We start from the raw sequence: 14219 nt of genomic DNA, 5'->3' as shown, positions 1-14219 counted from the left end.
GATTCGACACATCGAACGAATCGTTTGTTGAAAGCGATAAAATATTGCCACCGCCTTACCTTGCCCGAGAGCAGATAGCGATCGTGCAAAAGTTTGCCGATCTGCACCACCAATTGAACGAGATCGCGGACCATGTTAACAGGGATTATAGTGACAAACTGCTGTATAGCGTCATCGGTTCGCTTCAGTTCTCGGCGTTCAATCTGTTTGCGCTGCTAAAAATCTTGCTCAACAATATTCCGCAAGTGCGAGTGTTTACCTTCTTCAACGTGGTCGGAAGTATGCTGTACACGGTAATGTTCATGTTCGTGATTAGCCGGACGAGAATGATAGCCCGAGAGGTGTGTTCCGAACCACAGGATGAGTATGCAGAGAGTTAATGTTGGCTTTTCGTTACAGAGTAAACATACAGCCACGTTGCTCCACAAAGCCATCAATAATGAAACGGATGAAAAGTTGGTTCGATCGATGGTCATGTTCTCGAGACAGGTGAGGAACCGTTCGGCTGCCATCGGCTCCAAGCAGATCGTGTTCGACTGGCCATTCATTTTTGATGTAAGTCTTTGTAATTAGCCGATAGAGCATCGAGTCGAATTAATGGGTCCTACGGTCCTTTACTCGATTACAGTGCATCGCCGGACTGGCCTCCTACTTTGTGATCATGCTACAGTTTGATGCGGCATTCGGATAAGGACGTAAATCGTCATCACACCTGATGCACTTCGATAACCTGCACTTTCGTTAATTAAACCCAACCAAAGATAATTCCTCGCGTTGCCTCGTCCAATATCAGTATACTCGCTGGTGTGGTCACAATGAGCCAAAGCGGCACTCGGTTCTGGTTTAAGGTGAACTCCGTTTTCGAAGCATTCCGTCCCGTTTATAGGGCCAGCAAAATGGTTGGAATACTCGTCGATACGATCGACTTTCGGAAGCACGACATCACCCGGACCGTGTGGGATCAGATTGCGCTCGTGGCCGGCGTTTTGCTCGATCTTCAGGCCCTAAAACTGGCCGCTGGCCGATCGCTTAGTATTTCCGATTCGATCCTGCTGAACGTGGGCATCTACAGCTCGGTCAATTTGGGTTTCATCATTTCGTTATGCATTCCGCTCTGTAACCGCATCTTTGCCCGGCGAATGCACGGAATGATCAAAACGATGGCGGAGGTAGACGGAAAGCTAGAAGATCATGGGTACCACCTCAAACACCAGTTGAACCACTTTCTCAGCTGTGCGTATATGGCCACACCGATCCTGATCAATTTCCTACTGTTCGGTAGCACGCTTATTGGTCAGCGAGTTTCCGAGGCTCAACGAACTAGTTTGTTAGAAATTATTATTTTTATTCGATCTTCTTTGGTTTACACCATCTTTGGGTCTTACTCGTGTCTCACATTGACGTCCATCTATATGCGCTGCAAAGGACTGAACGCGGTGATCGGGTAATGATTACTTGTGGACTCTCGATTTTGAAGCGATTTAACGTGTGTTCTTTTCACAGCCAGAGGCTTTCATCTCCGATCGACACAAGGTCTCTGATTGCCTCGGTACGATGTTTTGGAGAGCTGCACGAAAAGCTCTGCGACATCATACTGAGCTTCAACTATTGCTTCGGCCTCCAACTGCTCTGCATGATGGCGTCAGCGTTTGGGTTCACCCTGTTTTCGCTGTTTGGTCTCGTTCATGATTTGTCACGTTCTACGGGCGATGAGAATTACATTGCTACGATGTACAATATGGTTTATGGTTGCATTTACCTGTCGTTCATCATCCAGGTCGTGGTTAATGGGAGTCTCGTAACGCACGAGGTTTGTATGGAACAAGCGATCATGAAACAAGCAGACGATCATTTTATGTTCATGTTTAGTGCAAAAAAACGGCGGTGATGATACATAAGACGATTTGCTACAACCACCTCGAGCCGGCTGTCATGAGGCAGATAAAATTCTTCTCCCTGCAGCTGTTCAACTCCGACCCACAAGTGTCCTGTTTGCTGTACAATTTTCAGTGGTCTTTTCTCGTTTCCGTAAGTTGCTTGGACGATTAACCCCCAATCTGCTCGTTAATTGAGATGCCTTTCGATTGTAGGTCCTTTCGTCACTCATGATGCACATAGTGATCCTGGTTCAGTTCGATCTGGCCAACATTGCCACCAAAGTGTGAACGCAATCTATCACCCGAAAGTAGTGTAATAAAATTGGATATTTAAATGGGACAGTCCCTAACTAATCCATTCTGAAATATTGCGCATTAGAGGCAATCAGAGCGGTTTCTGCAGATAGTATCGGCTGTTTAAAGTACCGCAAAGATAAAAACGACGAAGATTGATGCTTGCAAAGCCCGGAACATCCATCATTTAGGGGCGCAATTCGTACCATTAGTAACGAAACATTACTCCTGAGCCAGAATAGATGATTTGATATTGAAAAGTTGCCATGGAAACAACTCTAGCTCTCTGTCCGACATCTCGGCGGGTTCTGCCTCTGTGTGTTGCAAGTGCACCGAGGAACTATTGTGCCATCGGATCAAAATATCAGTCCCGGTCTTCCGTTGAATGCTCCTTGAAGAGAGAGAGACAAGCCGCCAGTGACAGAATCGCATATATCTTTGAGAGAGCTCGGGACGCCAGGGTTGACGCCTCCGAAGGTGGTCTTACATATATTCCGAACATCCGAACACCCTCATTTAAGACGGGAAATAGCGTAGAAATGTAACGCAGTCCGCACACAAGCTAATGGAAAACTGCCAGACCGAACCGAGTCCGACAAAAACGACGGCAAATTTATCACGTAGCTCCACCGTATCCTTGAAACATCCAGATTTATCAAGTTGCCGCTGCTGCGTCCGGCGTAGAGCACCAGCGATCGTGTGCGCCACCGTACGATGCATTTTGCCAATCCCAGCCCTGTCAAACCGCACACGGACTTGTGTTCTCATAGTTCGTCATCTATTATTCACGGGCAAGACGGAGATTCCGACTCCGACGGTACGCACTCAGATTCCTTACTCAATCGCCTCACGAAATCAAGAAGCCGTGCGTCTGCTGAGAGTGAGCCATTCCAGCCGCAGAGAGATCCTTGGGTGTTTAAATTATCCCGCTTATGTACGTGAGTTGATTACGTCTTGTCACTTTTTGGCTTCGGGGCAAAGGTATCGTACCTCACTGAGCGTTGGACTTGCCGAGTAAAGAGCGTGTCGTGTTGTTGTAATATTTGTACAAGACGCTGGCGGATGGCTGATTTGCACGATTTACACTTCAAACTGAGCGTTTAATTAGTTGCGTCAATTTTATTCCCTTTTATTAAAGCATTCTTTTCGGAGCAGTGCTTCAAATGTTTGCGTTCCTCAAATCGTTTTCTTAAAGAGTTAATTGGTCGATAGCGGGCAACAAAGAACTGTGGTTGCCAAAGATTGGGTTGGCAGATTATGGACCATTCCGTTTTATGAATATTTTATGTTGATTTACCGTTGACTTCGCCGGTCGCTATTTTTGTTAAAGACCTCCGCTTAGCGGGGCAAAGCATCGCAAAACGTGACGATGAAACGGTCACTGCGGGCGTTTTCCGTGATTCCCGCGCGTTCTGTAATTACGCCACTAAGACGCTCCCCGCAGGTGAACGAATATATTAATCATAAGCAAGGTTGGTAATAATTGAAAATTCAAATATAAATATCGTAGTCGCCGCTTCCTGTCAACAGGTACTAAGCTAGGTTGAACGAACTTTTAAAGCCTACGTCACTACCAAGGTGGTCGCATTAAATTTAATGAATATGCATCAACCATTCCGTCTGTTGCCAAACCAAATACGCAACTTGAATGGGACCGAAGACGGATTCCAAAGGACTATGTCTAGCAGTTATTGTTACTGAAACTGCCATTTTAAAAATTTCAAAACTTCAAACCACAGAGATAGTCTTTTTCGTTGCCAACCGAATAACGGTTCAAGGATTGCATACATTTAGGCGTTCTTCTTCTTTGAAAAGGTCTCGAAAAATATTCGATTTAAATTATTAATCCCTCTTTCGGGCTTCTGGATTTAAAATCAAGAAATGAGCTCATTGGCCAAACCCCAAAATCGTGTGATTGCTTTCGGACCGTTCGGCCCTTATTTGCATGATGTCAAATTGCACCAAAATGTTGAGATACGTTGCGAAGGACGAAATCATCTGCACGGAAAAGAAGTAAAGGACAGGGTTAGTCACGCGTGTGTTTGCGTGGATTCCGACAGCGACTTGCCGTGAGCAGAAAAGCCCAATCGATATCGTAGAAATAGCACGAAACCTTCGGAGTTTGGTGGGACAGCTGAATAGAAAACGCTCTCAACTGAAAGAAAATCATTAAGCTATTGATTTAGAGTCGAAACGACACCACTTGCCTGTTGTAACACGGCATGATTGCATTCGTTGTAAATGATGGCTTTATGCAGCAAAATAGCTGTTTCTTTGGCCTGTAACGAAACCATCTCATGAATATGCCTTGTCGAGCTTCTTAGTACTCTCCTTACCTTTTTGTGCAACAAACTTCCAGCAAAGATGATTTGGAATATAATCAGGAGATAGAAGAAGCTCAGAAACAGTTGCGACAGTATGATGGGACCGGCGTTAGCAAGGCGGCCAGCCCTGGGCGATAGGTACACGTGGATGATGGCGAAAAAGCTCACCAAGTTCAATCCAAATGCGCTGGCCAAAACGTAAAAAATGTGCACGAAAAAGCACCAATTGTAGTGCAAAATGATGGCGGACAGTTTGGTGTAAAGTACGGCGAATGCTTTGGTCGTTTCCTTTTCCGCCAATGGCAACAGCTTCTTCGTCGCAGTCGGTTTTGTATGAAAATATAAGCTAAAAATCAAGATACGAGAGAAATTTACGAATCTTCACTACTCCTCTGCTAATGCGCATCGTGAACGCACCCGAAGGCAACATTAATTTTGTGGTAACGATAGACAATGGCCCAGAGCGCCTCGCAGCAGTAGCACGTACTTGTGATGAACATTAGATTGGCCATTATGAAAGTTATCAACACTACCGTATTTTCACCCGTTCGATAGTCCACTTGGAACGGATTCGAAAGGACCGTCCCGGACAGGCATCCGATCTGAAGCAAGAACGCCACGAGCAGATACATGGCGTGGCAGAAATATTCCGTACTGTAATCGTGCCGGTAACCGATTCGCTCCAGTTCGCGGTCAGCATCCACCACAAGCTGAATGAGGCGATCGTATCGATACGCGTTAAGATAGTTCACTATCGGGACCACGATCATGGCCAGCATTTGTATCGACAGGAACAGATTCAGAATGAACTCGATCAGCGCGGAATTGTACAACGATCGATTCCGATCGAACGGTGCCGTGCTTGATTTGATCACCAGAAAACTGTTTAAGCACACGTAGCCCACAAAGATCAGGACATCTTTGAACGTGCGCCGGATGCTGGCCGTTTTGAAATTGGCCGTAAACGAAACCAATCCGAGGGCCTTCGTCAAGTAGTACATGGGTCGGAGCGTTTCGACAAAGTTATGGGCCACAAAAAACCGCTTCATTTCTCTGCGAATGTTGTACGACCGAAGCGTCAAATTAAACTATTTGCCGCCTGCCGAGTTCGAGGCCCACCAGAAGTGCTCAAGCAAGGCGGCTGAGAAGGCAGACAGGGCTGGAATTAATTACTTCGAAAGAGGGTCACTTTCCAGCGACGATAGCATCGGCGACCGGGCCAATGATTAATGGCGATCCGTGAGCATCGGTGATAATTGATGATTGGAACGACAATTTGCATGGCACAGCCGGCAAGCTGTTGGAACGCGCGTCCTAGCAGCGAAGACACTACAAGCAATATAGCAGAAGATCAATAGTATTGATTCGAGTCGATTGGTTCAAATGTTCCTCCAACACTCGGTGTAACTAATAACTGATTATAACATTGGGGGATTAGGGCGCTTCGTTTAGCATTCTGCCGGGAATCGGTATCGGTGTGCTTGTTGGTGCTCGTAATGAGCCCGCCTAATGAACAGACGTGTTGTGTGCTCATAAATTAATCCCCGGGCAGGCCGTTTGTGTTATGGTATCTGTATGTTACAAGCCAGAAAAGTAGCACCGCCAATTAAGGATGGCTGGAAAGGATTGTCGAGTCCTTGTTGAAAAACGCGACTAGCTGAAGCTCACCATCATTAACCGCGCGACAGTGATTGAAATAAATTATTCCCCTCCAGCGCGATGCTTCAGCTATTTTCCATTTTTTGGCACGGCGGTCGACGGTTGGACGACTGTACGGCGGGGCGGTAGGGTCCCCGCCATCCAATGGAGTTGCCAATGGAGTACGTATTACCGGAGCGCCACCGTAATGCGGCACGGGCACCGCAAACGACGAGCTGGCCGGTCGTCCATCAACGCCAGCAGCACGCTAGGTCCCGGCAATAATATGCTAATTCATTCATCCCAGCTGCTGCTTATGCCGCTCATATTGATGGCGTTGGTCACGCCAACGGCACGGATGTTCGGATGATGTCGAACATTGTTTTACAATCGGCAGTGCAGTTGTTGTCGTCCGTGTCCGGGGTGCCGCAGCCAGCCGGCCATTTCGTTGGCGTCCCGGCATTGGTGACCCACAGGGAGTAGAGCCGGTGTTGGGTCTTTGGTGACATATCGCCTCCCGAAAGTCCCAGAGTCACCGTGGAGTCGCACGGGACTCGAGATCTGGATGTCCGGGAGACGCGAGGGCGAAGTAATGCAAAAAGGTGGCAATAAATTTTGAATTACAATCTCCACGCCAGCCAACCCGGTGGCCCGGTCATTTGGGGGTTTGGTAACCGACACCCTTTCGACCGTGCTCGGGAGGACTCAAACTCAATCCAACGCGTCTCGACGGGTTCCGGATGTGATGTTTCCCCAGGGTACAACTTATTGGAACGGAAGGTGATTTATTTGACGCCTGACGTTTCGCATGTGATCCGCATTCGACGTGCGCAACGTGAGCTGGGGATGTGGCCGCTCAAGAAGTTTGGAGAGCGCTCGGAATGTACCATTCGTTCGAACCCAGTAACCTAACGCAGCTGTGCGTTTCGTTAGCAAAATGTAGGGGAACTGGAAATGAAAGAAAGTTATGAGAATCCCGATCCTAATTTTGTGGACGCATTTCCTACTCAGTTTGTCGAAACTTCTATACTTGAAGTCCGGGTCAGATTAGTCATTTGCCAAAGGTCGAAGCTACTGCCGTGGTAGTGACTCGGTTTTCCGTTTGCAGATATTAATCTTTCTTTCAATTATCGCCACGAATCGCCGGGTTAATCAATGTTAAATGATTCGACTCATCTGAATAGGCTGCCGACATTGATTTGATTGATTTGTGGTGAAGGATCGTGAGCTTAAGCGAGGTGTGATAGGGTGTGGTGAGGTGAGGTGAGTTAAGGCGATGAGATTATATTAGATGAGAGGAGATGCGATGAAATGAGAAGAGATGATTCTCGACTTATCATTACAGGAAACCGACTTACCAAAGGTTAAATTTTCTACTAACCTGGATTCATTGTATACCCAACAGCCCTTCAATAAATGCCACCGAAATCAACATGACGATGATGATTTTTCTCATAAACTTTCATGCTTAATGTGTTCCCAATGACTCATGTTCTTCGATGAAAGAATAACTATTCGATGTAATAAACGAAGTCCAACTTTGCGTGAGATGAAGTTCACCGGGTCGGATAGTTCCTTATGGAACAAGAAATTTCCCTTCGGTTTAAGGGATGCAAGAATCTAGTCCGTCCAATAAAGCCTCATTGTTGTCTCAAATCATGCAAATTCATGATTTATGGCCTGCAACGAATTAGTCCGTTCTGTCAGTGGCGTTGACGAGCTCAACCTCCAACCTCAAAGATCTATGCTAATATTATACAGTAAACTACATATTGACTGGAACATTCTAAGAAAAGGAAAACAATGGAATCATCACCAAAGCTTTACTGATTGTGTCATGCCAGGAAAAAAATTGATCAATTGACGGGCGGTGAGCATAATAAATTGGATGGCTGCTAGCACTTTCGCTTGCAAGCTGAAAGGATTCGTCGGCCCGTAGACGGCCACCATTACAGGGCGGTATCCTTTCCTGCGAATAGTGACGTTCCGACAGCTCACTCCGTGCCGGGCATCTCTTCTGACCAAAACCAAAATGACCATAAAATTTACCTATTTACCGCTTATTTGTAAAAGTAACGATCTTCGTCCACACCCTCGGGTGGAGTTGCCCTTGGCCAGAGCACGTTCCAGCCACACACAACCGCTCCGCTGGCTGTTGCAGTTCAGTGACTATGGAATATGCTGTTGGCCACACATCCATCCCGCCGCTCGTTGGGCCGTTCTACGATAAACGAGGCAGCGAAACGCCCAGCAGTCTAGTGGATGGTTAAACTGAAAGCCCCAGCCAGCAGTGGTGAGTCTCCCAGCATTCGTCGGACTAACAGAGCCCTCCGACCGTATCCTGTGCGCTCCAGATAGTTGAACAATTTTGCATGCAAACATAAGCATGGAATATATTCACCATGGTCGATTTTCATAAACGAGCCATATTTCAGCTCGCTTCCTTGCCCAGATGATGATTCGGTTACTCGGGGCTCGGGCCGGCCCATCGTTGACCAGCCCGGGCGACGTAGATCAACATCATTATCATCATCGACGGAGGCAGCAACAGCATCAACATGAGGCGACTGGCCGATAACACTGTGCTGAAAATAATGGTCACACGTCCGCCAGTTCGCCGCTGTGCACTGAAAATCACTTAATAAATATCCTGAGCATATATTACGGAGCCGAGTTGCGCGAAAATTAGTTTCATTCGTGGAACCATCGGTCAACACCATCCCTATGAACCGAAAATACCGAAATAGAGTTTCAAATCACCGTTTAAATCGTGAAATGAAGGAATATTGTCATCACAAAAACTAATCTCTAGGAATTAAAGTTACTTTTTCGCCACATTGGCTGGGATCGGCCGATGCGTCAGTGGTGCCATTGTTTAACTAGTGCTTCGAAGCAACAGGTTCCTCACTGGCAGTTGCAGCTACGATCATGGTAAAAGTTTTACCTTGACACTAATCTGCATCGGCCAAATATTCCACCAGACCCACGGCTGCACCGACCGACCGGGATTTTAAGCTCCGAGCTTCCAAAGTGGTTTTCCGGTTTTTTGCACATAACTTCTGTGACTCATTAAATCCGGGTGGCGTCCCCGGAGATCTGTGGTGACCCGTGGTGCCGTAGGACCGTCACATGTTTGATGATGCGGGTTTTTTCTCTAATGCGGCTCTCGTAACACACTCTTTTGCATCAGTCAGAGAGCCGAGTTCGCACCCACGAGACCTCCTTTTCACAGCTGAGATTCAAGGTTTTGGGTAATGTTTTATTCATTGTGCGAATGAAATTAGCCCCCGCCGGTTCACCGAAATGGAAATGAGCCGGAGGTCATGACAGACTACAAATTTAATCAGCCCCCAGACCGAATCTCTGCACGCCCTCGTGGAGAGCAAAGGTCAAAGGATTTTTGGCCACTCGATGATTTTTACCGCAAGGATACCTGTTGTATGACGATAATCTAGTATTGCGCCACCACCGTCCGCCGGATGGCGTAACCGTGATGGGTGATTCAATAAAACCGACCTAATATCGAGTAGCATTAAGCGGGCTGTCTCTGGCAACAACGTCCACTGGGCTGGGAACCGCTCCAACGGCCAGGAAGCCGCCTTACAACGGGACCAGCTACAGCGAGCTACATCTGCACATAATGACCTCGAAACGAGCAGCAGCAGCAGGCAGGCAAAGGCAAAAGATGGCCCGATGTGTGAAGGGTCCCCGACGCACGACCATCTGCGTCGGGGACACGAGGCTTTAATAGTCTGCTAAGAGAGCCAATAAACATAAACTGCAGTTCACAGCCAGGCTAGACCGTCGTCGTCGTCGCCGTCATCGTCGTTTGGAGCGTCATCTGCACTGCTCGAAGAAGGCCTGTTTCCATGGTAACCTGGCTCGGCCCCCGAGCATATGATGGATCGTTCAATACGCAGTGACTCCAAAGTAGTGATGGTGAAATGTGTGTTATTTTTCCAAGAAACAGGGTTTTCATTTTAGTTTGGGAATTTTGTCAACATTTTTATAGTTTTATGAAATTGTTTGAAATTATTGTCACACCGTGGATTGATTATTTGTCGACCCACATAGTGTTGCAAAAGATGGGGCCCAACACGGCGTTCGTTCGAAAATGGCCCATTGGTATGTATTTTTTCATTATTATTCCATGCCGCTTGGAAAGTTTATTTTGCTTACATTTCAAGGCCTCCTTGTAAAACAGCAAAACTTACAACCTCAGGATAACCTCGTTTTGGGGACGATGATTGGAAATTGAAATTTGCCGGTTTGCTGAAAAAAGTGAAAGTTGTGATGGCCACCGCAGAAGCTTTCCCGAGGAGATGCTAGAAAAACGGGGAATTCCACGGGCATCGAAATTATCATCCATTGGCATTTTGGTGCACGCGTCCTGATGCACTTTCTCCGGCGGAAGGCGGTGCAGCTCGCGTTCCCAATCCCATATTTACCCCGATGTCCGCGCGGAAGCCGAAGCTCGTGAGCTTGAGCACGCCTCGGCGGCTGACTTCTATTGCTACTGCTCTCGCTGAAACAACGATGAGACGCGCGCGATTAGGAAAAGATGTGCCCTGGCGACGTATTGCAACATCGTGCCGGCTCTCGAATGCATAACACAGTACCGTGCCTTGTCCGAAGCCGATGATGATGCACTTGAGTCATTCGCGGATACGTTGCTCCGGAGCTCTGCGCTATTTCGTCACGGCAAGGTCTCGGCGGATGTTGGCGGAAACTTTCCTTCCTAGGGTACGTTGAAATAAACGATGCAAATTCCGCTTTTGGACACCGAGAGCCGGGTGGGCCCGCTGATTGATGATGCACCCGGAGTGGCGTCATGTGCCATTTGTCCGCACGTGACTTTCTGCGGGCGCTGTCATCTCTAGCCCAGAATCTTTGCCGTGCTCGTTCGCTCGGAACCATCGGGCCGAGAGAAGGACCTTCAAAATCGCGTCCCGTGGTCCCGGCAGATCCGGCAATAAAATATGAAGGAAATAATTTTAGACCATATTTTTGCCGTCGCAGGCGCCCGTACGCCCGCTGCAATGAAATTAGTACTGCGATTTATGGCCATGATGAAGTGGGTTTTGGGGCGAGAGCCACACTGAGCCACACGTTTGATCTGAAACATGACGGTGCGTTTTATGTGGGACTAATTTCTTGCTTCGGTTGGTTTACGGATCGCTTGTCGGAGAAAATGGCACACAAATGCTGGCGGAAAACAGCGTTGTTTCACCAAAAAGATTCAATTTACATTTCTTTAGAACATCTTAATTTGTTCGCCTTGTGTCGAAAATGGAGTTTGTTTTATGACAAGAGAGAGAGAGAGAGAGGGAGAGTGGCCATAGCAGAGGCATTTTATTTGATTCTCGGAATTTTCCATTTTATTTATTTAAGTGTCAAGAGCGTGGATGGCGCGGGCTTGAAGAACTCACACAATCAGACAGAGATAGAGCTTCTGGAGTGGCTTAAGAAATCTGAACCTCACCCAACAGCTTAACGGCCGTTCCGATGGACAGTCGAATCTTGAAGATCGTTTCAGATGTTTGAGTGCCTACAGCTTTTTCATGGCGTCGTTGAACCGCTTTTTAGTACAGCCATTCTAAACCACAGAACGTTTGCGGCGCGGCGCAAACGTTCTCTTTCTCGGCTTTGTGGTTCCACCGGCATCCAGGGCGAGTAATAATGAAAGGCAGGAACTTAGGCCCGAGCGTTCCCAAAATTATACGATGAAAGTGCCCTCACTGAAACCGCCAGTAACGAGAGTTGAGAGCACTGGAAATAAAAGTGAGGAAGCGCGTACCTTGCATTCCTTTGCATCCTACCAGGGCATGGCTGCAATATTTGTTCGGCCGCGAAAGTACCAAGACGCGGCACCCTGTCGGTAGTGAATTACCTCAGCCATGGTCTTTTACGATTATTAACTGCGTGATAATACATTAATTTTGATGATAATAAACAAGGCATGTAGAAAGGCCGCGAAGGGTCGAGCCCAGGTTTTACGATGTGGATGCCTAGCGAGCGCAACATGATGGAAGCCCACGCCAGTGGAGCAAATTTTCAATAGAGCAATCCGCTACTGTGCCTTTGTGCGGTTTAGCAACATTATGGGACTTAAAATGAATCCATTATCATAATGCAAAAAATGCATTCAAACTCACTGCATTGCACTGGCCAGGAGGGTGTTCGGCTGGTCGAAATTCCAGAGTAATCCCCATTGAGCGCGCCCTGGTCGGCAACAGTCGGGCTCTTGTTGCTCATTTTTATCCGGCTCCGGAGCAAATTCCTCTGATCCTTTTACCTAAGAGATCACGAACAACGATAGCGGGTTCGCATGTGTTAACCGAAAGGTGTTTCCCGCTGAACGCTGGGTCGGTTAGTGGCCACACTCTGATAATCATCGTGGCTCGTGGTCGAGCGTTGATTATCCGTGCGAGATTATTGAAATGGGTGTAATGAAGGTGTACGTTTATTGCCCGGCAATGGCGACACATTTTTGCTCCGTTCTCCTCGGTAATAATGGTGGGGTTTTTCGGCCATTTACTTCTCCGGTCGACAAACACTGTTAATTACACGGACAGGTATTGGCATGTTCTCGTCCCTCTAGCTCTCTAATGGTTATTTCCACCTCTCCTCGTCCAAGCCCCGGCTTCTTCGTGCCGTGAGCTCGGAACGGAAGCCGAGTTTTCAGTGGAGCGCCTTAAACCCTTGGCCACGAACGGTGAAAAAACGAACGAACCACGTTGATTACACGTGTCCAGCGCGGCCAACCGTTAAGTGTTTGCATCACGTGCAAAACGGTCCTTCCGTAGCACGTCCGCTTCGGAAAATGATCTTCGTGCTTGACCCGCACGTGGTTCGATGCAGGAGGCGAGCCCTTCTGGTCAGAATGCATCGACAACGACTGACATCGGAAAAATGGGAGCAAAGGAATCTTTGATGTGAGGTATCTAAGAGAAGCGTTTTGATTGCTAGGATATTTGCGGAACAAAGTAATGCAAACCAAGTAACCATTGCTGTCTTTGTGGTGGCAAGTCTATTAATCTCAATAATTTTGGTCAAATTGGCGAATCTTAAAGATGCTTTATTACGTACAAAGCACTTCATAAATAACATCGGCCCACGGAAACCGAAGAAATGGCAAATGGATGCTCATTCTTTCGTAACAGCTGTGCGACATTTAAACCTGGACTTGCGACTTTCATTTACCATCCATCTTCACGAACGGGAACGGGACAAGGAACCGGAACCGCACGGAGTGGCGAGCGGCACCGAGACTCCTGCAGCGCCGCGCTGAAGGCCTATCAAAAATCCTGTCTATCCGGATCCAGAGATTGTCGTGGACGGTAACGTGGACGACGTTACACGGTAGAATCGAGCCTTGGCATTCATTTCCCGAGACGTCCATAACGCGCTGCGCTGGCTCCGGTGGCGTAAGCTCCCGGCGTAGCGTAATGGCAGAAAAGATGTCGGGACCGGGGGCCGAGGAGACATATCAGATGAAAGTGGAACCGGATACGAATTGCAATTGGCATCAGTACCGTCTTCTTTCGCTTCTTCAAAAGGGGTCGTGCCGTACGAGGGACGAGTGCCGCGACGCATGCCACTGGTACCCCTGGTTGCCAGCCAAACTGCCGATACTTTCAGTAAATGGGCAATAAAGTCATGCATAAATTCCCGACGTAAGCGTTCCGTTTGAAGTTAAATTTTGCTGTGCGATCTCTCGGTCCGATCGTCGCCATCGTCCGTCCGTTTGAAAACGTGACATAAGCCCTGGGTTTCTCGACGCCCGTTCCAGTTCCGGAGTCTTTCTAATCGGGGATCCCTTAATAAAGCAAACTATTGCCAAACTTTTGCTTCTCGTTTTACAATTACATTTTTGCTATCAGTTCCATTCCATCCGATCCGATCTTCTTTGATGCAGCTGATAGAAAACCTAAAAATATTATTAACCAAAAGTTCATTTTGATGTATTTATCCTATTTAAAAAGCTTTCCTCGAGTTTGTGGCCACAAAAGAACTCCCGTTCAGGTTCGTTAAACATTCACACAACAATTCGCGAATCTGCTGTTCCGATTTTCCGGCGAATCGC

The 14219-nt window shown here is 47.5% G+C and overlaps 2 protein-coding genes across 2 annotated transcripts; one reads left to right on the top strand and one right to left on the bottom strand.

Annotated features, from left to right (window-relative positions):
- Positions 1-815: 815 nt before the first annotated feature.
- Positions 816-2165, top strand: LOC131211466 (uncharacterized). The gene is made up of 4 exons (XM_058204932.1): positions 816-1439; positions 1487-1810; positions 1870-2028; positions 2091-2165. The coding sequence occupies exons 1-4, from the start codon at positions 816-818 to the stop codon at positions 2163-2165; spliced, it is 1182 nt and encodes a 393-aa protein (XP_058060915.1).
- Positions 2166-4058: 1893 nt separating this feature from the next.
- On the bottom strand, positions 4059-5544 carry LOC131211463 (uncharacterized). Its single transcript, XM_058204931.1, has 5 exons — positions 4913-5544; positions 4508-4841; positions 4379-4450; positions 4240-4326; positions 4059-4169 (listed from the first exon to the last, which is right to left on the bottom strand). Exons 1-5 carry the CDS (start codon positions 5542-5544, stop codon positions 4059-4061), a joined length of 1236 nt encoding a protein of 411 aa, XP_058060914.1.
- Positions 5545-14219: the final 8675 nt, after the last annotated feature.

Source organism: Anopheles bellator, chromosome 2 (genome assembly GCF_943735745.2).
Source record: "Anopheles bellator chromosome 2, idAnoBellAS_SP24_06.2, whole genome shotgun sequence".
NCBI classification, from domain to species: domain Eukaryota; kingdom Metazoa; phylum Arthropoda; class Insecta; order Diptera; family Culicidae; genus Anopheles; species Anopheles bellator.
Note: the sequence above shows the minus strand (reverse complement) of the source record. Positions and strands in the feature narration are given on the sequence as shown.

Coding starts and splice junctions, on each gene's coding strand:
- LOC131211466 (XM_058204932.1), top strand. CDS start 816: ATGAGCCAAAGCGGCACTCGGTTCTGGTTTAAGGTGAACTCCGTTTTC. Junction 1,440..1,486: donor GCAAAGGACTGAACGCGGTG/ATCGGGTAATGA, acceptor AAGCGATTTAAC/GTGTGTTCTTTTCACAGCCA. Junction 1,811..1,869: donor GGAGTCTCGTAACGCACGAG/GTTTGTATGGAA, acceptor GTTCATGTTTAG/TGCAAAAAAACGGCGGTGAT.
- LOC131211463 (XM_058204931.1), bottom strand. CDS start 5,544: ATGAAGCGGTTTTTTGTGGCCCATAACTTTGTCGAAACGCTCCGACCC. Junction 4,842..4,912: donor AAAATTAATGTTGCCTTCGG/GTGCGTTCACGA, acceptor CTTGATTTTTAG/CTTATATTTTCATACAAAAC. Junction 4,451..4,507: donor GAAGTTTGTTGCACAAAAAG/GTAAGGAGAGTA, acceptor GTTTCGTTACAG/GCCAAAGAAACAGCTATTTT.